General features: G+C 46.4%; 1 protein-coding gene across 1 annotated transcript in view; it reads left to right on the top strand.

Annotated features, from left to right (window-relative positions):
- wdpcp (WD repeat containing planar cell polarity effector) overlaps nucleotides 1–24,515 on the top strand; it is a 112,689-nt gene that overhangs the window by 32,371 nt on the left and 55,803 nt on the right. The window contains exons 3-8 of the mRNA XM_079513288.1: nucleotides 1,934–1,978; nucleotides 6,745–6,795; nucleotides 10,707–10,777; nucleotides 11,655–11,714; nucleotides 12,863–12,977; nucleotides 19,017–19,153. Coding sequence (XP_079369414.1) covers nucleotides 1,934–1,978; nucleotides 6,745–6,795; nucleotides 10,707–10,777; nucleotides 11,655–11,714; nucleotides 12,863–12,977; nucleotides 19,017–19,153 — 479 coding nt within the window. The remainder of the gene's footprint in view (nucleotides 1–1,933; nucleotides 1,979–6,744; nucleotides 6,796–10,706; nucleotides 10,778–11,654; nucleotides 11,715–12,862; nucleotides 12,978–19,016; nucleotides 19,154–24,515) is intronic.

Raw genomic sequence — 24,515 nt, 5'->3', positions numbered from 1 at the left:
GTTGAAAAAGTACTGAAAATAGCTGATCTACAAGTTCATATACAAGGGAGCTTGTACATGTGGAAACTAAGTATGCAGGGTTTTATAAATATTTAACCAATGAAAAGTATTAACAAGAGCTTGTGACTAATTAATAACTACGTTGCATCCATCAGAACACCTTTAACAGCCTTAATTGTCCCATTTCCAGACAAGTAACCGTTTTGGACATTAGCTTTCCTCCCGACAGCCATGATGTGTACGTATATCGTTGCTTTCGGGCAGACACCAATGTGTCTTCATATTTCAGAGTGTACAAGAGTACAGTGAAAACAGCAGATGCGTTGTGAGCTTGTAGATCAGCTATTTATTAGTTTAACACGTTTGTTTGAAATGATAATAAAAAAGGAACGGACATACAAGGTTTCCACCCGACAGCCATGGCGTGTGTGCATGTGTGCGTGCGTGCGTATGCGCGTATTCCCCGTTGTCGCGTGCGTGCGTGCGCGCGTGCGCGTATTCCCCGTTGCCGTGTGCGTGCGTGCGTGCGTGCGTGCGTGCGTGCGTGCGTGCGTGCGCGTATTCCCCGCTGTCCTCCATCAGCTCTGCTGCAGCATTAGCGTGACCTGGCCGTAGGAGCAGGGATGACAGCAGCGGTAACAGCAGCAGAGAGAAACAGCGCTGATAAAGAATTGATGTGCTGTTAGAATCAGACTGCGCTTCCATTTGCTGTGGGCCCGCTGCATGCAGCAATAACACGCCATGAAATACCTCCGCTCAGCACTCTCACACTACTACACATTGTGCGTGCGTGCGTGCGTGCGTGCGTGCGTGCGTGCGTGCGTGCGTGCGTGCGTGTGTGCGTGCGTGCGTGCGTGCTGTAATATAGCCACATTATATTTATATAATGTGTATTTTATATATATATATATATATATATATATATATATATATATTGTTTATTTATTATTATAATTTTTTTGTATTATTATTATTGTACCGGTATATGTGTATGCTGCAAGTATGCACAGTGCACACGTCTGCAAGGACGTAATGCTGGGTGCATACACCTTGTGTGTGCAATGTGCAGGCCGGTGCAGAGACCACTGGGCAGGTGCTCAAATGACATCCAAAGAGCACATGGAACAATATTTTAAAACAACATGGTCGGAGCCAGGTCCTGGCAAGGTGTGCTGTTTTTGGGATGTTTTGTGGGGCATCCACAATAGTATACCAGTCCAGTAGTGTGAGGTGTAAATGAAACCTTATGCTATAATAAACTCAAATTTGTAATGCTTTAACTCCTGGTTGTTCCGGGTATCAATCAGTATATACTTGACTGGTATATATATCGTGTGTTGCAAATGTCTGCTTATGTATTTGTATATGCATATTGCCTATAGGCCTTCTGTTTGCATGCAGTCTATAGAGCAATTTGTATACTGTTTGTATAAGTGTGTGTGCGTGCCTGCGTGTATGTAAGTCTGTCCCTGTGAGATGGATTACCTCATACTCCAACTGTCCTGTCTTTATTCATACAGTACTGAGTGACCCTCTCTCCGTTCTTCACTCTATCCTTCTCTCCACACAACCCTCCCACTCCCCACCCATCTCTGCATAATATATATTCCTATACCTCCCTCCCTCCTTCCATCCATTCCAACCACAGTCGCTCCCTGCTTCCTTCCATCCTTCCCTCGGTCCGTCCCTTGCTCCCTCCGTCCTTGCGTCCCGGGGTCTCTTATCTCAGTTGTGGTGCAGGCAGTTGGGACAGACCACTGCCAGATAGGGTTTGTTTATCCTGCCCTGCCAAATTGCTGATGTGTCTTCTGCTTTTTTTCCTGACAGCAAAGATGTTCATCTCACCCTCTCTCTCTCCCCTCTCTCACCCCTCTCTCACCCCTCTCCCTCTCTCTCTCTCTCTCTCTCTCTCTCTCTCTCTCTCTCTTCACAGATAGGGATATTGGCACCTATCAGTACTATGATAAAGGCGAGCCAGGTAAATAGTGTTTATATTGGATGTCTGTTTGTCTTTAAGATAAACGCTGTTCGTTGTGTTTGTCTTGTTTTTGAATGTATGTGATTTCCTTACGTATGACAAGGAGCCGCCACTCATAGAGGCTGGCAAACGCACACAAACCCACGTACCCCCCCGACGCACACACACACACACACACGAACATACTGTATGCACACACAGAGGCACATATGTGTCGTGCACAAATGCAACCTCACACAAAGGTTATTAATAACGTATGTTTATGGCACCCACCCACATGCACACGCACGCACGCACGCACACACACACACACACACACATGCACACATTCCTAGCACTGCACTCATCACCCACGCAAACACGTACAGTACTATGCACATGTACAGACACACATCTTTGCACAACCGACACAGGTATCAAGACGGATCATATCGTGGAATATGTTTCTGTCCTATAGTGCAAAACTATGGCTACGTATTGTAGTACAGGGACCTGCAACAACAACCATCATCTTATCAATATTCAAGCTCCCGGGCTACAAAAACGAGCCAAATCCATGCAAAGAAATGCATCTTTGTCACAAAACACACTCAACTCAACTTGACGTTTATTCCCATTCCCAATTCACACATATATTTAATGACATACATGCTGTAAATCTGAGAGTGTGCAAACGGAACCAAATGTGGACATGGAAGATAGCAGATTTACAAACTCTACAAGCTGTGATATGAGCTTGTAGATCTGCTATGTTCGGCGAGTGACAGCAGCAAAGTATGAATGGGGCTTATCTCATCCAGCAGCCTTGGGTGGGTGTTGTCATTGACCTATAGGCTGCTGGGCCCACAGTGATAGGGCCTCTAAATGGTTGACATTGTCTCAAATCACAGAGAGACGTATACCTCAGGCCAACACGTGTTCCAGATCACATCTCCCCTCAAGTATTGTTGAAGAAGACCTGGAATGCATCCATGTCAGCTTAGCTTTGAACAACTTTGAACCATTATTTTAAACTTGATCTGTTCAAAAGTGGCAGATCTACAAGGTCTATTACTACGAGCTTGGTCCGTAGCAAAAGAAACGGATCATTCTGGGGGTCCTTGCCATGAAAAGGTTTGAGCACCACTGATAATTTCATGATTTAGAAGACATTTCTAGAATCTGGTTTAAGCCAATGGGCTAATAATGCCGTGGCTTCCGTGTGGATCTGTGACTTCATGTGGCCAGTCCATCATGTCAGTCCCTGACAGTCAGCTATGATCCATCTATGATGTACAGTATGACTCCATAATTGAGGATGGTTTTCAACCTGATCCCACTGCCTTTGACTTCCATCCATTATGCAATTTAACCCATTTTGGGGCGGGAACCCCTTTTGGTGTTAGCATTATGTTATGCTTTAGCTATTGAAAAATAGCAGATCTACAAGCTCATAGCGCGCCACCACCGCCAACTGTCAGGATGTAGAAGACATTTTTAGAATCTGATCTCAGGTCAAAATGGGTTAAGTTATATAAATGCATTAAAAACGGATGAAATAAATACAGTATATGTGCATGTGGGAACAAATGTGACTTTACTTCATTGGCCTTTATACTGGTAGCATGCACAAGGCCTTGGCACTGATCAGTTCAGTGAGATTGCACACACACACACACACACACACACACACACACACACACACACACACACATACACACACACACACACACACACACACACACACGGCTCTGTATGAGCAAATGTGAATTATGATGGGTATGTGTGTTGGAAAATATGAATGGTTCCTATAGGCTAGCTGTTTCTTGAAGATGCGTCTCTAGGGTGTTCTGTTGCTTGCCAGTTGCTGTTCTATGTTGTTCAGGTAGCTTATTTCCCTCCACTTCAGACCATCTGGCGCAAAACGGCTCCCAATCCGCCCGCTTTTGTCTGTGGATATTTCAGAAGTCGACTTAAATTCCCGCCGACAATTGGAATGGAGACGTCGCTAGTGACGGCTCTAATCGCTACACCAGGGCTTCCTCTGCATTTACGGTGCAAAGGAGACCTCCCACCACTGCTCTAGAAGAAAATAACATTAAAACTCGGCTCATTTTCCCCGTTACCAAAAAAAACAACACAACTTCTCTTTTCATTGCGGTCTTCAGTGGAGAGACGAGTCCCTCGCTCCCCAGACTCTTTCATTTGGTGAAAACTACAACGTGGGTTGATAACAGAACAGAGGGAAGGAGGGGGGAGTGTGGGAACAGATACAGTAGGATAATGCTTAATTCAGGCTTTGTCGTACGCTGGGAGTCGGGCGCCGAGAATGGCAGATCTTCAGGCTCACAACGTGTCACCGGTGCCATGCATTGTGAGCTTGTAGATCAGCTGTTTTCCACGTGTAACACTAGAAGTAAAACATGTGCTTAATAGAACTCTACTGAATGCAGTCCAAAAGGATGGCATTTTAATTTTATTTTGCACAGGGCGTAAAATGATATGCTAAATTCAGGATTTAATTAGATGTAGATCAGATTGGATTATCTGTTGTCTGATTTTCGTTCATCGCATTCATCATTGCGTCACAAGCTTTTCATCCACTTCACGGAGTTTAACAAGAAAGACACATTGGAGTGGAGCGTCTTTCATACTTTGGACATGTTCCAAGTTTCTGACATCAAAGAGCCCCCACAGTGTTCCTGGCTGCAGCGTTGCGAATGGAGAACGAGGCAGACCGTTTGCAGAGAAGGACGTCGTCTTTGTCCTTTGCATTTTAGATGGATTTTTTTCATCGTGGTCTTTCAAGTGGTTCTCAACCTGTGGCCCGTGAGGATATTGCTAGTGGGCCCCCAAATAATTGGCAAAACACTAAGATCTTAATGATAATGTAAAATGGATATTAAAATATGTCATGGTAATATGCAAAATTGTCAGGATATTTTTTTCTTGAAACCTTTTCATTGCGATACTGCTAAACAAGAACTTAAAGTCTGATTCTTTAAACTTAAAGAATAAGGTCGCGAATACAAGCGGCCGAAATGAGTTTTCTTCGACGGGTGGCTGGCATCTCCCTTAGAGATAGGGTGAGAAGTTCAGTCACACGAGAGAGACTCTGAGTAGAACCGCTGCTCCTTCGCCTGGAAAGGAGCCAGCTTAGGTGGTTCGGGCATCTGGTTAGGATGCCTCTCGGGCGTCTCCCTAGGGAGGTCCTCGACGCACGTCCCACTGGGAGGAGACCCCGGGGCAGACCAAGGCACAGTTGGAGGAAACACATCGACTCACTGGCCTTGGAACGTCTCGGAATCCCCCAGGAGGAAGTCACTAATGTTGCTCTGGAGAGGGAAGTCTGGAGCACTCTGGTGGAGCTGTTGCCCCCGCGACCCGACTACGGATAAGCGGTTGAAGATGGATGGATGGATGGAAGAACTTAAAGTGTAGCCTACTATATGTGAAAGAGTGCTAGACTCAAACTGCAATATACATCAAAAAGTCGGAATTAAGGCCTGGATGGTTAGCTCAACCGTCCGGTCACCTAGGCTGCTGAGCCAGCCTGACGGCGTGCCGTGGGTTCAACTCTGATTCCCATGGCCTTTACCGTGTGTCTTCCCCCCCATCTCTCTCCCCATTTCCTGTCAGTCTACTTTCAACCTATCAATAAAGGCAGAAAAAGCCAAAAAAATATATTAAAAATATCCCCAAAAGGTAGCACATTTAAATTCGTATCCAAATGGAAAAGTACTCACATTTCCACTTTTTTATTGGCACACACCAAAAAGGAACGCTTTCCTAGTTTCATTGATCCAAGACAATCGATTGGTTGATCTCAATGTTCTCTGAAAATGCATGCGACCGGGTCCACCCATCTGACCACTTACTGTAACATGTGAAAGGCTGCCGTGTTATGTGGTTATGTGGGTGGGCCGCGAATGCTTTTGAGATTTGGGTCCTGATGCAGGAAAGGTTGAGAACCACTGTTTTAGTTCAATTCATGATTTTAAGTTTTCAGTACATTTATCATATCTATGTACAGTACATCTCCACTGACATGAAAGGTCAGCTGACCAGTTCCAGATCACCCCACAAGAGGGAGTCCCAGCCTCATTTGAATGACTTGGGGGGTTCCCTTAAGCCATCCAGCCCTCCCCTCCTCTCCCCACCCTGCCTGCCTGCCTGCCCCTGAGCAGGTGCCCATGTTTAGGCCTGTCTGGCCCCTCACTGCCCTTATCTGATTAATTCTGCTAATCCTGAAAGTGGGCCTTGCTGCCAGTGGGCCTTGCTACCAAGCAGGCCACTTTCCTATGCCTGAGGCAACTGGGTTAGGAGTCCAGGTTATGGGGCAGATGGAGTTCAAATGTGGCCTGTATGAGCTGTGGTGTTGGTTGAGATCCAGGTTTGGTCTGCTATGTTGCTCTGTACTGTGGCATGCAAACTTTTATGCCAGTTTGAGTTTGCTAACTTTTGTTTTACTTTATTACTGTTTGAGGTTACTTATAGTTGACTGGGGTCACAGGACTCAATACTTGGTCTGCTCATCCCCCCCCCTCAATACCAAATATTATTGCCCAGAATAGGTACGCTAGGGTTCATGTGGTTAAAGGCCCATGTGGAAATGTATACCTTTGGCTTCACCTTATGATGATTTCTAAAAAGAAAAACTGGCAACAAGACATGAGGGCAACATGACAGAGTCTCCTGTCTGAGGAATGTGATCGTCAGGACGGTCAGGGCTATTTGAAGAACAACCCCTTTCACTTCTAATGGGCGGATACTTGCATGTTTTTCAGCCAATCCACTGGAGCAGCACTTTTACAAAGAGAAAATGCATTTCACTGAAGGTAAGTTCACTGACACAGCAGAGACACTGAGTGACAAAAAATAATATTCATCTTATTCACACGTGTGCGTGCGTGTGTGCGTGCGTGCGTGCGTGCGTGCGTGCGTGCGTGCGTGCGCGCGCCTGCAGGCATGTGCATGTGTGCGAGTGTACGTTTGAGTCTAATCATCATACCAGCGTATGGACATATCCTAGAAATAACTGTCCCAGTCAGTCAACCACCATACTCCCTCTCTCTCTCCCTTTTTCCTCTTTCTCGCTTTGTCCCGGTCTCTCTCGTCTCTTGCCCTTGTTGTCTTTTTCTTTTGCTCCCTTCCTCCTCTCCCTCTCTCTCTCTCTGTCTCCCTCTCTCCCTCCCCTCTTCGCCCCCAACACTCTCTCTCTCTCTCTCCCAGGAGGGGAATACAAACACCCTTATCAGGAGACAAACACGCGTCCCCCTGCCCTCCTCCCTCCCTCTCTCTCTCCACCCCTCCCTCTCTCTTTCTCACTACCGCCTCCCTCCACACGCTCATTTGCATGCATCTGTTTGCCTCGTCCTTCCACTCTTTTCTTAATGGAGAGCCTGTTTCCTTAATGGTTCATTTCAAAAACAGATGAAGAGTATGGGGGGGTTGGGTGGGATGGGTGAAGGAGGGGCGGTCAGAATAAACAGATAGAAAAACGATTGCCCCGTCTCGAAAAAGGAAGTTCACGTACGTGCATGGAGAGAGGCAGATCGAGAAATTCAATTAACTATGTTTTCTGTTTTCTTCACATCTCTGTCTCTCTCTCTCTCTCTCTCTCCCCAATTTCTCCACCAGGGAGCGAATGAGAGAGTGGAGGGAGAGAGGGAGGACTGGGAAATTAATGTGTATGGGGGCCGGGGGGGGGGGGGGGGGGGACTTGGAGTGGCGCGTGTCAGATACTGTATGCTATGCTGACCGTGAGGTTGTGCTTGAGAGATTGCAGCGGCACAGCAAAAGTGGCCTGCAGTAGAAATACTTTTTCCTCTCAGGCAGCTGGAATGTGTTTTAGAAAGAGATTTTTTAACACAGGACATGCTTCCCTTTTTTTCTGTGCGTGATATACAGTGCGAATGCACGCACACTTAAAGGTATATTCAGTGATTGCACTTAATTCAAATATCACTTATTCTTTCTTATTTTTTGGATAATCCTCCCTACTAGAAAGTGTGCTGACCATATAAGGAGTTCCTCCCTGTCCCCAGTTAACCCCTGGGGTCAAAAAACCCTAGTTTCGGTTTGGGCTTTGGGTGGCAAAGCCTTCATCCAATCAGGATGAGAGGGGCCTTCCTCCAATCATGATCGAGTGGGGCAGGCCTTGGTGCACGTGCTGTTGGTCTGTTGTACTTCCCCCACTGTAGAGCGTGTGCATGTGCACATCTTGTTACCGGGTGGACCGGTTTTTTTTCCAAATCACCCAAATCACTGAATGCTCCTTTAAAGCTGCTATAAGCAATAATATGTCAACATTTTAATTACCTTTTTTTTTGTTGGTATTCAGACAGCCAGCAATGGGTAGAATGCTCCCCCAAAAAATGTAGTCTCTGTGACACATCTAAGGGCCGCAATCTGCATTCAAAGATTTTCCTAGAAGCTTTGTCATTGGTCGATTTGCCTGTCTACTTCCTGATTGGTTAGTCATTGCGACCATGTTTTTTTCGACCAATGACAAAGCTTCTAGGAACATCTTTGAACGCAGATTGCGGCCCCTAGATGTGTCACAGAGACTCTTTTTTTTGGAAGCGTTCTATACCATTGGCTGTCTGAATACCACATTTTTTTAAATGAAAAAAGTAATTAAAATTTTGACATATTATTGCTTATAGCATCTTTAATGTTGACAACGGTGATAAAGTTAAGAAATGGTTAAATCATTTTTAATGTTATCAATGTTTTTGAACGCAGATGCAGTGAAATTTTTAATGTTATCAATGTTTTTGAACGCAGATGCAGTGAAATCGGGTCCTGCGTTGTTTAATGTTATACTGTGTAACTTTTTGAGGGGCGCTAACCTCCTATGTCCAGCTTTGTCTGTTTATGTGTACCCCAGGGCCCATAGCAATGATTGGCTGATCAATGTACGTATTGAGGATAGAAAAGTGAGGATGCCAATGTGATTGGCCGCTGAGAAGTGGGGACGCTAATTGTGGTTGGCCCGGAATGTGATGATGTATGATGATAAGAGCGCCCCTCACGTCACACATGTGTGAGATTTTTTTTAATTAAAGTACCACTTCACCACTTTTCAACCTATCTTCATAATTATAATTGGTCCTCACTAATGATAAAATGCCAAAGCAAACAAAAAGGTAGGAGTGCACACCAATAGTGGGGAGGTGCTGACCACGGTCGCACAGCTCGTAGTCACAATGCAAAAAAATACTTTTTTTATTGGGTCACCAACGTTTTGGCAAACAAAATGCCTTCTTCAGGGCATGATAAAATGCCACAATTGTTTTCTACTCGGTCTGTGTCTCATAGAAGGACTGTGGGCAGTTCAGAAACCAGTCCACCAGTGACATCATCGATGGGGAATCCAAGCTAATAGAAACTGCAGGCTTTCTATTCCTGAAAAGTTGCAATGCGATAATGGAATCGACTCACGATAATAAAAATGATATATATATTTTTTTTTAATCTTGTTTTACGATGATGTCACTGGTGGACGGGTTTCTGAACTGCCCACAGCCCTCCTATGAGACACAGACCAAGTAGGAAAAAATTGGTGGTATTTTATCATGAACATTAGTAAGGACCAATTATATGAAGATAGGTTGAAAAGTGGTGAAGTGGTCCTTTAATACAATCTTTCACTGGTATATGTTTCACAACCTTTCCACATGGCAACTTCTCTAAACACTATTTTAGTAACGAGTGTCTACCCCCGACTGTTTATTATTGATTATTATGGAAACCATGATAAGAACAGAATGAGCAGGAACACACATGCATCTCATATCATATTGCACTACAGTCAGTCCCATACAGTAGTAGACTATCATCATGTCATGGTTATCAATATGCTCATGCAGATAAATGTTATGTCACTGAGTCAAGCAGCTGAGGCCATGAATCATAACACCGACACTAACAACAAAATGACCCAGGCACCGGAAATGTACCGGCAATGTATAGGTTACTGCATTTTAAACACCCTGCAGCATTCGTTTTGCAGTGTTACGACCATGGCTTTGTTTCAAACAAAGTCTGGGAATCACAGTTAATTAACAGACAACAGAGCTAAGGTGTTGCCAAAAAAAAACATGGGGAGGGTTCCAAAATGGATGTAGGTCAGCTGTTACTATACCTGGCTGTATATGGCTATATGCATCCTGAAATATTACGTAGTCAATTTACAATTTAGGTATTGAGCAGATATATCATCCAGAGTGACTTAATTGTACAACTGCAGCCATTTTGGAGGCTCGTTAACAAAATAATATACTGCACTGAACTGCAGTATTCTTGCCTCTTTTGTCTTCCTAAAAGTATATCCAACGTGGTGGCATGGATCTCACACTGGAAATGTCTCTGAAACACAACTCTAAACCTACAGTACATAAAGTGTCATGGAGATTAAAGTATAGCCTATACTATTTAGGCTTTCTTCCAACTAAGTACTGCACTTTAGAAGTGGAATTTTATGGATTTGTTTTTCTTCTTCTCGGAATTCCACTGAGTTTATTGTTCCTTAATTTCTGCGATCCTACACAATAAATCATCAGTGTAAATATATCTATTTGTAACTATGACAATGTACCAAATGTAATCAAATGAACCCTCCCTCGCGTATACACTATATACATTAGCACTGAGAACTTTTGCCTGTGTGACCTTCTGTGTAACAGTTACATTCACACAATCTACGCCTTTACCTCCTGTATGTTTCACCTTCCTCTCTCCGTAGCTCGAGGGTATGCGTGGACCCCCAGGAACCGACGTCCGGAGAAGCTCCGCGATTCGCTGAAGGAGCTGGAGGTAAGGTAACCCCAGTAGTACCACCACCATCTCTTCCTTCCTCACCTTCTCCATCCCTCCCTCCTCCTCCTCCTCCCTCTCCCCTCGGGGGATTCTCTTTTTCTGGAGTTTTCCCTTTTTCCGAAACGGCCGATTGATTAACAAATAGGGGCATTCTCTCTCTCTTCCCTTTCTCCCTGGTCTGCCCGTGCCTCTCTCTCTCATCTCATCTCTCGCCCTCTTCTCTTTCTTTCTCTCTCTCATTCTCTTTCTGCTCCCCTCTCTCATCACCTCTCTTTTGGCCGTGCTCTGTCATCGAGGGGGATATTTGAGGGGATCAGGGGGCCACAGGTTGGTTGTTTCTCTGCTTCCCTCCCTCCATCCTTCCTCCTTCCATGTCTCCTCAGCCCACCTCCCCACCCCAACTCCCTCCTTGTAGCAGCACAGAGCTAGCTTTGTTTTCAGAGGGCCTGACGATGGCTGTTTGCCGCCCTTCACTAGAAACATACCCTCTCCTCTCCTCTCCTTCTGCCCTCCACTCTGATTGCCCCAGCTGTGTTTGGAATGCAGTAGGAATGAGTGACCCTGTTCCCTCTCTCTTGCTCTCTCTCTCACTCTCGCTCTCTCACACACGCACGCACGACACGCCACGCACGCACGCACGCACGCACGCACGCACGCACGCACACAGCCACACACGCGCGCACACACACACACACACACACACACACACACACACACACACACACACACACACACACACACACACACACACACACACACACACACACACACACACACACACACACACACACACACTTAACATCCCTTCTTTCCTGCTCTCTAACTCTGTCTCTGTCTGTCTCTCTATCTCTATGTATCTATCCATCTCGTTCAGGAACTGTTGCAGACCAATGCATGTGTTCACACCAGATGGAAGAGCAAGTACTGTTGCCAGGTACGTACGTATGCACGCGCGTGCACGTCGCACGCACACACACCCCTGTCAGCATATATAAAACCATACATACTCTATCCATAAACATTGCTTTTCAGGCCAGTCAGTCAGGGAGTGTACAGGCTCACCCTGCCAACCTTCTGCTCTGCTCTGACCCTGGTCTGACCTGACGAGGGTTGGACACCCAGCCGAAGGTGTCTCTTCTTTCTAAAGGGATGGCCAGACAAAATCTCACTGTATGTACAATATGTACAGTATTTGAATGTTAACCACTTGAACCTCAGCATCCATATTCCTGTGGGAACATCAGCCAAAAAAGAGAAGATCTACGAGTTCACAACGCAATCGCAAAAGAGATCTGTCCAAGTACAGAGAGGGACCCCGGCAGGGGTGTCATAGGCCAGGTATCTGAAGGTGGGGGAGGGGATTTGTGTGCATTCGCGTGCATGTGTGCGCAATCTTATCACAGCGGGGCTTTTCTGTGTGTGTTTTAAAAAATCACACCCGTGTGAACTGAGTGGTGTAAGGTCTTATATAGCCTGATCAGCTGTGGTCTGACGTAATGTCTGACGTAATGAAATCACACCCGGGTGAACTGGGTGACCGTAGCAACCATGCTAATTTTTTCTGCACAGACAGACAGACAGACAGACAGACTAACAAAGCCAGTTGTAGGAGTGGTTTACACCACTCAAAAAACAACAAAAACATCCAGTCAAAGTGGTGGGGATGACATCACAGATCTGTGAGAGTGGGGGTGTGGCGTCGTACTCACCATATGGGTGTGACGCCCATGGACTCCGGTCCAGTTTACCAAGTCTATAGAGCAATTAAGTCCAAGTCCAAAAAGAGAAGGTTCTGTATAGTGATTAGGGCTGAAGTGTATAGTGTTACAGTTAGAATTAGCTTAAGGTCAGGGAAAGGTCACAGGTCTGTGACCCGGCTGCAGGGTTGGAAATTAAATATATCCACAATGGTAATGACACAATGTGTGTGTGTGTGTGTGTGTGTGTGTGTGTGTGTGTGTGTGTGTGTGTGTGTGTGTGTGTGTGTGTGTGTGTGTGTGTGTGTGTGTGTGTGTGTGTGTGTGTGTGTGTGTGTGCGTGCGTGTGCGTGTGTGCGTGTGCGTGTGCATATTCCCCCTCCAGTTGGTGCTGAGCAACGGTGTACTTGTGACCCTTACCCTAAGTGGATCCCAGCTGGACAGAGTGTGTGTTGACCGGACACTAGTGGGACGGCTACCTGCCAACACTGTCACTGATGGTTAGTCACGCACGCACGCACGCACGCACGCACACACACTTATGACTGGGTTTAGGTACATTTATGGAAGTTAAAGCAGTACTACTTAGGCCTACTACACACACTCACACACCACACTCTCTCTCACGCACACATTTCTCCCACACTCGCTCTCCCTCTTTCCCATGCACATGTACCAATTTGCCCTCCACTCTCTCTCTCTCTCTCTCTTTCACACACACACACACACACACACACACACACACACACACACACACACACACACACACACACACACACACACACACACACACACACACACACACACACACACACACACACACACACACACACACACACACACATCCAGGTGCCACAGGTGAGCTTGTGCAGCTCACCTCGCTAATTGCGGCTAAATCCTTTTGTGCTGCGTGTGTCCAGGGGCCTCCCCTAAGAGCATCTAACCCCTAAGAGCATCCATCAGTGTTTTTCTCCACTATCCCTCCATCCTTCTTTCCTCCAGGGAGCAACCCCTACCCCCCCCCCCCCCCCCCCCCCCCTCTCCTCATCCTCTCTCTCTGTCTCTCTCTCTCTCTCTCTCTAGTGTTGCCAAGTCTGTCTGACTCTGGACTTATTTTTCTCTACATTGCTTGTAGATATTGGTAGGTGCTGCGGGTCTGTAACCTGACTCCGCCAGATGGGGCAGCAGAGAGTACACTGGGTTGAGGCGGGATCAAGGCATACACAGTCCTGCCTTGATCCCGCCTCTAGCTGCCGCTGATTGGCCAGGCCGTTTGGTGGCCGGAGCATCGAGTCTGCCTGAGAGTTCCCAGATGGGAGCAGGAGGGGGGGAAGCCAGTGTACTCTCTGCTGCCCCATCTGGCGGAGTCAGGTTAGCGGGTCTGCAGGGTTGCGGTTTTATTTTTCTGTGTGTGTGTGTATGAGGGGGGGGGGGGGGGGGTAATTTGGGTGTACTCTGCAGCCAAAGAGTACACCTTTGTGATCACATGACCCCGAAGTTCTAGACCTCCAGTTCTAGGCTAAACAGAAGCGGCGGACTTTTTTTTCCACACAACTCTAAGGTATATTAATGACATAGTTAAATGTTGAAAATGAGTGGTATTCCCCTTTAAACCAGTGTTTCTCAAATGACAGATCTACAAGAGATGTAGATCTGGTGTTTTCAAATAGCTGATCCATATGAGGTTAAGTGATTTAATTCTATTCTAAGTTTGTGTGTGTGATCATGTGACTATAGTCGCTACTTTTGGGCTTGTTTGCTTTATCACAAAGCTTGTTTCTATCACAAAATCTGGCGACTCTCCCTCTCTCTCTCTCTCTCTCTCTCTCTCTCTCTCTTCTCTCTCTCTCTCTCTCTCAGCTCTGAGAGGACAGAATAACAGGGACATGAATGCAGGTCCAAATCTGCTAATTATTTCTTTCTTTCTGTATCAATTATTTCTTCGTAGCGCCGGCCTCTCTCCTCCACCCCATGGGGGTCTCAGGACGCGTGATAATAAAGCCCCCATGGCGTGCTCGGGTCGTGCATGTGCGCACACACATTTAACGACGGACGCACACTCATGCGTATAGAGGCGTGATAGGTCATAGGCGGCACATGTGTGTTTGTGCCTAGACACGCACAGATGCTGTCTACACACACTCACACAATCACAGGCTGGGCACCCACATGCCCACGCAAGGGCAAACATCCAAGCGAACACAGTACACATCGTCGCTGTTCGGGCAGAAACCTCGTATCAACATATCTCTACTTTTGTTTTTGGTAAATGAATGCCCGCCTACTTCATCATACAAGAGTAACAAAAGTAGTGAAAATAGCAGATCTACAAGCTCACAATGTGGCATGATGCGATGCGTTCTGATTCTGAGCTTGTAGATCTGTTGTCTCTCTCACCAACACACACTGACGCACGCACACACACAGATTCACAGACACACCTCACGACACGTGCACATTTGTGCACGCACACACCTGGGTACACACACCCACTCACCTCCCACTGAGCGCTATTGAAAGCCTCAGAGGCACTAATTATCAGAGTAATTGTTGTGAGAGGTCTTTGGAGGGACTCTATTTGTGTGTGTGTGTGTGTGTGTGTGTGTGTGTGTGTGTGTGTGTGTGTGTGTGTGTGTGTGTGTGTGTGTGTGTGTGTGTGTGTGTGTGTGTGTGTGTGTGTGTGTGTGTGTGTGTGTGTGTGTGTGTGTGTGTGTGTGTGTGTGTGTGTGTGTGTGTGTGTGTGTGTGTGCACGCATGTGTGTGCGCATGTGTGTGTGTGCACACCGGTTAAAGTTAAACAGCAGGCCAGGAATCTTGGGGTTAATATTTTAACCCCAGCATGCCTATTGTGAGGGGAACATTCACCAAAAGTAGCAGATCTGCGAGCTCAAACACGTCAAATTTGTAGATTTGTAGCTATTTTTGCCAAAGAGATTTGGTGTAGAGAGAAGTTGTAACTCAAGTTTAAGTTACATGTTTGCAGTGTTACAAAATGTGCATGTTATCACCTTGAGAACATTGCTACAGTACACAGCTACTGACATCCCCCCGACACGTATAGTAAAAGCACCTCACAGGTGAAAGATTTGCTTTCATGTAATGCACTTTGCAGAGTCTCGGCTTGGAACCTCCAATAGCAAGCTACAAATATCTAAACAAAATGTATGTTGAGGCGTGTTTTGGTCACTATGGGTCAAAACATTTAGAACAGCCTGCCAGTTTGTAGGGCACAGTATTTGTCTTTGTACAAAAACAGACCAAAACATACAGTTACAGGTGATTCACAGTTCACACTAAGAGAAAGAGAACACTGGTGGCGGTCTCTCTATCGCTCTCTCACTCAAAATCCTCCATCTCCTCTTAGTTAACCTATTCAGGCCTGACGTCGAAATTTAAAAAAAATGTTTTCTAAATCATGACAATTTTCGGAAAGATTTGAGGCACATTTTAACGACTTTTCAAAAATAGCAGACCTACAAGCTCGTAGCGCGCCACTCGGTGGCGCGCTATGAGCTTGTAGATCTGCTATTTTCCAATAGCTAAATTATAACATAATGTTTAAAACAAAAACAAAAGGGGTTCCCGGCCCAAAATGGGTTAAACCCTTTCCTGTGTCCAACTCAGGCCCTGGTTGCATCACATCCCAACAAGCATTACATTACACAATACACATGGCTCTTACGCTCAATGTGTCATACAGTAGTCCTTCTCAAGCTTTTCTGCATCAGGGCCCACTTGAAAATCGTGAAAGCATTCGCGGCCCACCCATCTGACCACTTAACATACGGCAGCCGTGTCATATATAGGCTGCCTTTTGGCGGTCAGCAGCACCAAGCAGCACATATGCTCCACCATTAAGCGTCCCATAAGTGATTTTACATAAGTCTCTTTCATTGGCCCATGTTTTAAATATCCTTTGGTTAAGCTCATTGGCCCCTTATGTCAACATGCAGCCGAGGAGACAGCAGTAAATGGATTTGTGTGCGTGTGTGTGTGTGTGTGTGTGTGTGTGTGTGTGTGTGTGTGTGTGTGTGTGTGTGTGTGTGTGTGTGTGTGTGTGTGTGTGTGTGTGTGTGTGTGACTGTGTGTGTGTGTGTGCGTGCGTTATATACCGAATATCAGCCTGCACAGGCCCGGGTTATTGGGGGAGTGGGTTTGGATAGGGGGGGGGGGGGGGGGGGGGGGGGGTTGTCCTCTCTTAATCCCAAATCAAGCACCTGCTCCCAGATTGCCCCAGCAGCCTGGTTTCATATCCACTTCTTTAACCTGAGCCTGAATGGGATTAGGCCTAATCCTGTTTATAGACACCCGTCCAGATCAATACTTAAACTGCGTTTTAACCTGATCTATATGTAATCTATCACACATACATTACAGATTCTACTAGAGACCAGATTCTATAAAATGTCTTCTAAATCATGACAGTTTTCTGAAATGTTTCTAACTATATTCAGTGGTTCATGTCAAGGACCCCAAAAATAGGTTATAACTGGCCCCGACCCCCATCTCAAAATATGTTGTTTCAGGGACCCCCCCAGAAGCAAAGATATGAGTTAAAAACATTCGCTCTAAAAGAATATATATTCAAAGATTTGCGGCACATTTTCACGCTTGAAAACAAATAGCAGATGTACAAGCTCGTAGCTTGTAGATCGGCTATTTTTCAACAGCTAAAGTATAACATAATGCTTAAAACACCAAACGGGGTTCCCGTCCAGAATTGGTTAAAGCCCAGCATTGTTACTGGCTGTACTTGGTTATGATTAATACATTTTGATCTTTATAATTCAACTTCAACGTGTGGATTGCTCTTGTTCAATTGACCTGATTTAAATTTCTGCTAGTTTTCCTGCTTTCTTCCCCCCCCAGTAACACTTCACTTCCCTAATGAATATTTGCATATTAATTCCAACGTTTTCACACAACAGAGTGCATCAGAAAACATAATTATACCAACATGCTCACAAGCATCTATAAATACACACACACACACACACACACGCACGCACGCGCACGCACGCACGCACGCACGCACGCACGCACACACACACACACACATGCTCGCGCGCACATACACGCCATGGTTAATTGCCGGTTAGATTTCTGAATCTGGGGGAGTGCACCCTCACTCGCTCGACTCAATGCAGACTATCTGAGAGACATGTGTAATTCCCCCCCCTCCCCCCAACACCTAGTCTGTTTAATTGGCTTCATAAACAGATTAATTTGAACGAGAGGAGCTTAATTGCTAATCGGCGTTTCCGCTGCGGCTCCTGAAGAGTCGAAACGGGATCAAGTGATGTTTTTCCACAGTGAGAGGAAGGCCTCCAAGCCCACTGTAGACTGACAGGAGAGAGAGAGAGAGAGAGAGAGAGAGAGAGAGAGAGAGAGAGAGCGGAGTTGAAATGTTAAACTGCTCTGTTTATGCATTTACTTATTGTACTGTAGTACAGGGGTTCTCAACCTTTTTGCCTGGGGACCCCCGGAAATGCTTTGGCCATGTCTCGCGACCCCCGCCCGGCACCCCCTCCCCACCCCCAATACAAACTGACTGCAAAAATAACCTTATAATAGAGAAAATCATATGAATACTGAAACCAGATATAATCATTAAAGGAGCATTCAGTGATTTGGGTGATTTGGAGAAATAAAACGGTCCGCCCTGGTAACAAGATGTGCACATGCACACGCTCTACACTGAGGGAAGTACAACAGACCAACAGCACACACACCAAGGCCCGCCCCACTCGATCATGATTGGAGGAAGGCCCCTCATCCAGATTGGATGAAAGCTTTGCCACCCAAAGCCCAATCTGAAACTAGGGTTTTTTGACCCCAGGGGCTCACTGGGGACAGGGAGGAACTCCTTATATGGTCAGCACACTTTATAGTAGGGAGGATTATCCAAAAAAATTGAAAAAATAAGTGATATTTGAATTAAGTGAAATCACTGAATATACCTTTAAGGAAAGTTTATGAATATACTATGTATACTATGTAAACTCTTCATTTCCATCTTCCAGCCATTCAGTTGCAAAATAAATAAATAAAAAGATTAAAAACAAAAAAAATAGTTTGGGGACCCCCCAAAATAATTTGGCGACCCCCCCCCCCGAGGGGTCGCGACCTACAATTCAAAACACATCGCATGCAGACACGTTGTGGCCTCGTAGATTGGCTATATTATATGTTGTATGACGAAGTAGGCTATCCATATGCGAAAAGAACCCATAAATAGTAGGAATAACGATAATAAGATACAAGGTTTCTGCCCTATATTTTGTGTTGATGTCTTTGATACTCAAGAGTTGTACTTGGTGCGCTGGTGTCTTTCACCAAAAAGAGCCGCTCTACAAGCTCACAACGTGTGAGCTTCTATCCTCAGTGTGTGTAAATATACATATATATAGTATAAATGAGGCTAAATATACATATATATAGTATAAATGAGGCTAAATATACATATATATATAGTATAAATGAGGCTATAGCAGCTCCGTTCTTTCATTCAGTGACCTGTGCGATGATGTCATTCCCAGCTGTGCTCACTGATAGGCTGCTGCTGATGTCCTTCCTGGAGCAGAGCCAAGTGGGCGTGGTCTACCTCAACAGGAAGAACCAGGGCTCTCCAGAGATGGGCCGACGGATAGAGAAACTGTCACCTTCTGAGATCAAGGTATAGACCACGGCAATGTGTGGGAGTGTTTGTGCTTCTCTATGAGGTTGACATAGAACCAGAAGACCACGACAATGTGTGGGAGTGTTTGTGCTTCTCTATGAGGTTGACATAGAACCAGAAGACCACGACAATGTGTGGGAGTGTTTGTGCTTCTCTATGAGGTTGATATAGAACCAGAAGACCACGACAATGTGTGGGAGTGTTTGTGCTTCTCTATGAGGTTGACATAGAACCAGAAGACCACGACAATGTGTGGGAGTGTTTGTGCTTCTCTATGAGGTTGACATAGAACCAGAATCATCGTTATTGTCACATCACAGTTTTAACAAGAAAAAAAGTGTGTGTAATTCAGTTTTTGTGCATAGTTCCCATTGTGTTATTTTTCCAAGAAAACAAGAAAGGGAAGGAGAGGGGGGGAGGGGTTAGGTCGTTAGGAGATCAAGGCAAGAAAGAAGATTCAGAAGCTAGTTCCACACACAAACAGCACACTCGTAGGGTCTCATTTACAAACGGCACAGCCGTAGGGTCCCTCAGCTCTTATCTTATTTACAGTACAAGTAAGTGCTTTCCACATATTTACAAGCTTGTTTCACAAACAGCACAACAGTAGGGTCTCTCTTATCTTATTTACAGGATGTATAGCCGTACAACCAAGGGTCTCTTTTTACATGATTAAATTAGGGCTGCAGCTAGACAAGAAGTGTGTCTTTTGGTTATAGTTAATTGATTGATTGAGATGGAGATGCGAAAAGCAGTGGTGGAGAAAGTATGTAGTAATGTTTTACTTAAGTAAAAGCAGCAGTACTGCATTGTAGAAATACTCAGGTCAAGTCAAAGTCAGGAATTAAGAATTTACTTGAGTAAAAGTAAAATGTACTTAACGTACCAAAAGTAAAAAGTGCTCATTATGCAGAATGTCCCATTCCAAATAATTATAGTGGAGTAAAAGTACAATATTTGCCTCTGAGATGTAGTGAAAATTGGAAATACTCCAGTAAAAAATACATCTAAATTGTACTTAAGTACAGTACTTGAGTAGTTAGTTACTTTACAGCACTAGTGAAAAGACATTATTCAGTCGCCATCCACCACAAGCCATCCTGCATTAACTAGCTAACTGCTAAACCTAGCATTATCACATTACTGCCAGACCCTTTTGTTAAACAGGGTGTGTGCGTGTGTGTGTGTGTGCGTGTGTGTGTGTGTGTGTGTGTGTGTGTGAGCAGCAATCTCTCCTCCATGTGGTTCCAGAGGCAGAGTCCTGATAAGAACCCCCACACACACACACACACACACACACACACTGCACGCACACGCGTGTGCAGTCCCTCCCCCTGCCTCCAATCCAAATGTTATACCCCCCCCAACACACACACACACACACACACACACACACACACACACACACACACACACACACACACACACACACACACACACACACACACACACACACACACACACACACACACAACCGTCTCATGACAACACAGATGTACACTCTCCACAAACGCATAAACACATTTACCCCATGGAACACATGATGCTGCACACACTAACACACTAGTACATACCCTCCCATTGTCTTTGCGCATGTGCACACACACACACACACACACACACACACACACACACACACACACACACACACACACACACACACACACACACACACACACACACACACACACAGTGTCCGAATGTGGGCACACAGAAAAAACATATATGCAGCTATGCAGCGCAAAGAATCACATAATGTAGGCTACCCTCCATGCCCCTGCAACACACGCACGCACGCACGTACACACACACACACACACACACACACACACACACACACACACACACACACACACACACACACACACACACACACACACACACACACACACACACACACACACACACACACACACACACCTCTCCCTGGTCCACTGGGCTAAGCTTGAGGAGGGGGAGGGGGGCTAAACTAATCCGACCCCCAGAAAGTGGTTTTTGATTATTGCTGACCAGCAAACGCCAGCAGAAAAAAAAGGACGAGAGGAGAGATGGCTGTAGGGACGGAGGGATGGATGGATAGAGGGATGAAGAGTTAGAGATAGAGAGTGTTATTAACCCACTGTGTGTGTGTGTGTGTGTGCATGCGTGCGTGCGTGTGTGCGTGCGTGCATGCGTGCGTGCGTTCGTGCGTGTTCCCTCTCGTCCTGGTGGCCAATCTCTCTCTCTCTGCTCCCTTCGTTATTACGCACACACAGTGTCATCAGTGTCCATGACGCGTTTCCTCCTCCAGGGACGAAAAATAAACAACACCGTATAGCAGTGCTTGTCAACCTGTGGAGCCGCGAGGCTATTACGAGTGGGCACCGATAAAGGAGTACGCAAATGGCCGTGGGTGGAGACGTAATCGGGACATAATTCACGGTAAATTGCATTGGCTTTATTCTCCAATAACCACTTAATACCAGGCAGCATGTAGCATCACTCTCTAACCAACGTAACAGGAAAGAACGCAACATCACTTCCTCTGGAAGTCCCATCCCACAGTCACTCTCATACACTGGCTGGCAACACCCAGAGTGCAATATGGGACCGTATACCTACGTTCCCCCAATCTGGGACCCCATCGGCAAAGAAGGGAAAAACAGCGCCAGCTCAGAATCTGTTCTTGAGAGATTCATGTTCCCCAGGTTCTGATATCTCTATAGTTCATAATTATTTCATAAAAGTTAATGTTACTTAATAATAATATATGTATTCATTAAAAATGTTAATTCATTTTTATAACACTCCAATGTAAAGTTGAAAGGCTTTACGTTGGACTTACATTGAAGTAAGTCTAAGTCTAAGAGGTTATAGGTCTAGAAACAGACTGTATCAAATATGGGTGACTGACTGTCGTAAACAATACAGACATTTCTTTATTTGAACGACGTTTCGAGAAGACGACCCAGGACGAAGACCCACAAGGGCAAAACGTTGTTCAAATGGTTCCCACCTCCTTGACTGGGCTCTCTATCATCCCTCCATCCATCCCTCCTCCTCTCTGACTCCCCTCTTCTCCTCTCTATCATCCCTCCATCCATCCCTCCTCCTCTCTGACTCCCCTCTTCTCTCTATCATCCCTCCATCCATCCATCCCTCCTCTCTGACTCCCCTCTCCTCTCCTCTATCATCCCTCCATCCATCCCTCCTCCTCTCTGACTCCCCTCTTCTCCTCTCTATCATCCCTCCATCCATCCCTCCTCCTCTCTGACTCCCCTCTTCTCTCTATCATCCCTCCATCCATCCATCCCTCCTCTCTGACTCCCCTCTTCTCCTCTCTATCATCCCTCCATCCATCCCTCCTCCTCTATGACTCCCCTCTCCTCTCCTCTATCATCCCTCCATCCATCCCTCCTCTCTGACTCCCCTCTTCTCTCCTCTATCATCCCTCCATCCATCCCTCCTCCTCTCTGACTCCCCTCTCCTCTCCTCTATCATCCCTCCATCCATCCCTCCTCCTCTCTGACTCCCCTCTCCTCTCCTCTATCATCCCTCCATCCATCCCTCCTCTCTGACTCCCCTCTTCTCTCCTCTATCATCCCTCCATCCATCCCTCCTCCTCTCTGACTCCCCTCTTCTCTCTATCATCCCTCCATCCATCCCTCCTCCTCTATGACTCCCCTCTTCTTCTCTCTATCATCCCTCCATCCTTCCCTCCTCCTCTCTGACTCCCCTCTTCTCTCCTCTATCATCCCTCCATCCATCCCTCCTCCTCTCTGACTCCCCTCTTCTTCTCTCTATCATCCCTCCATCCATCCCTCCTCCTCTCTGACTCCCCTCTTCTCTCTATCATCCCTCCATCCATCCATCCCTCCTCTCTGACTCCCCTCTTCTCCTCTCTATCATCCCTCCATCCATCCCTCCTCCTCTATGACTCCCCTCTCCTCTCCTCTATCATCCCTCCATCCATCCCTCCTCTCTGACTCCCCTCTTCTCTCCTCTATCATCCCTCCATCCATCCCTCCTCCTCTCTGACTCCCCTCTCCTCTCCTCTATCATCCCTCCATCCATCCCTCCTCCTCTCTGACTCCCCTCTCCTCTCCTCTATCATCCCTCCATCCATCCCTCCTCTCTGACTCCCCTCTTCTCTCCTCTATCATCCCTCCATCCATCCCTCCTCCTCTCTGACTCCCCTCTTCTCTCTATCATCCCTCCATCCATCCCTCCTCCTCTATGACTCCCCTCTTCTTCTCTCTATCATCCCTCCATCCTTCCCTCCTCCTCTCTGACTCCCCTCTTCTCTCCTCTATCATCCCTCCATCCATCCCTCCTCCTCTCTGACTCCCCTCTTCTCTCCTCTATCATCCCTCCATCCATCCCTCCTCCTCTCTGACTCCCCTCTTCTCTCCTCTATCATCCCTCCATCCATCCCTCCTCCTCTCTGACTCCCCTCTTCTCTCCTCTATCATCCCTCCATCCATCCCTCCTCCTCTCTGACTCCCCTCTTCTCTCCTCTATCATCCCTCCATCCATCCCTCCTCCTCTCTGACTCCCCTCTTCTCTCCTCTATCATCCCTCCATCCATCCCTCCTCCTCTCTGACTCCCCTCTTCTCCTCTCTATCATCCCTCCATCCATCCCTCCTCCTCTCTGACTCCCCTCTTCTCTCCTCTATCATCCCTCCATCCATCCCTCCTCCTCTCTGACTCCCCTCTTCTCTCCTCTATCATCCCTCCATCCATCCCTCCTCCTCTCTGATTCCCCTCTTCTCCTCTCTATCATCCCTCCATCCATCCCTCCTCCTCTATGACTCCCCTATTCTCTCTATCATCCCTCCATCCATCCCTCCTCCTCTCTGACTCCCCTCTTCTCTCCTCATCCCTCCATCCAGACAATCTGCCTCTCTTCATTACCTCCCCTTTATTCCTCTATCCTCCTTCTATCTGCCAGGTCCCTATACCTCTCCTCCGCTCTGTCACAGGGGTCAGGACGTGTGTGTGTGTGTGTGTGTGTGTGTGTGTGTGTGTGTGTGTGTGTGTGTGTGTGTGTGTGTGTGTGTGTGTGTGTGTGTGTGTGGATTCGTTAAGGTTCATTGTGTGTGTGTGTGTGTGTGTGTGTGTGTGTGTGTGTGTGTGTGTGTGTGTGTGTGTGTGTGTGTGTGTGTGTGTGTGTGTGTGTGTGTGTGTGTGTGTGTGTGTGTATGTGCGTGTGCGTGTGACTGTAGATAAAGGCTGATTGAAAGGCCTGTATGAATATGGCTGTGTGAGTGTGTATGTGTGTGCGCGTGCGTGCGTGCGTGCGTGCAGCGTGTGTGTGTGCAGCGTGTGTGAGAGAGAGAGAATGAGCTGTGGAGTACATAAAAGACAGGGTCACACTGC

This window comes from Electrona antarctica (genome assembly GCF_951216825.1).
Source record: "Electrona antarctica genome assembly, chromosome: 10".
Classification (NCBI taxonomy): domain Eukaryota; kingdom Metazoa; phylum Chordata; class Actinopteri; order Myctophiformes; family Myctophidae; genus Electrona; species Electrona antarctica.
Note: the sequence above shows the minus strand (reverse complement) of the source record. Positions and strands in the feature narration are given on the sequence as shown.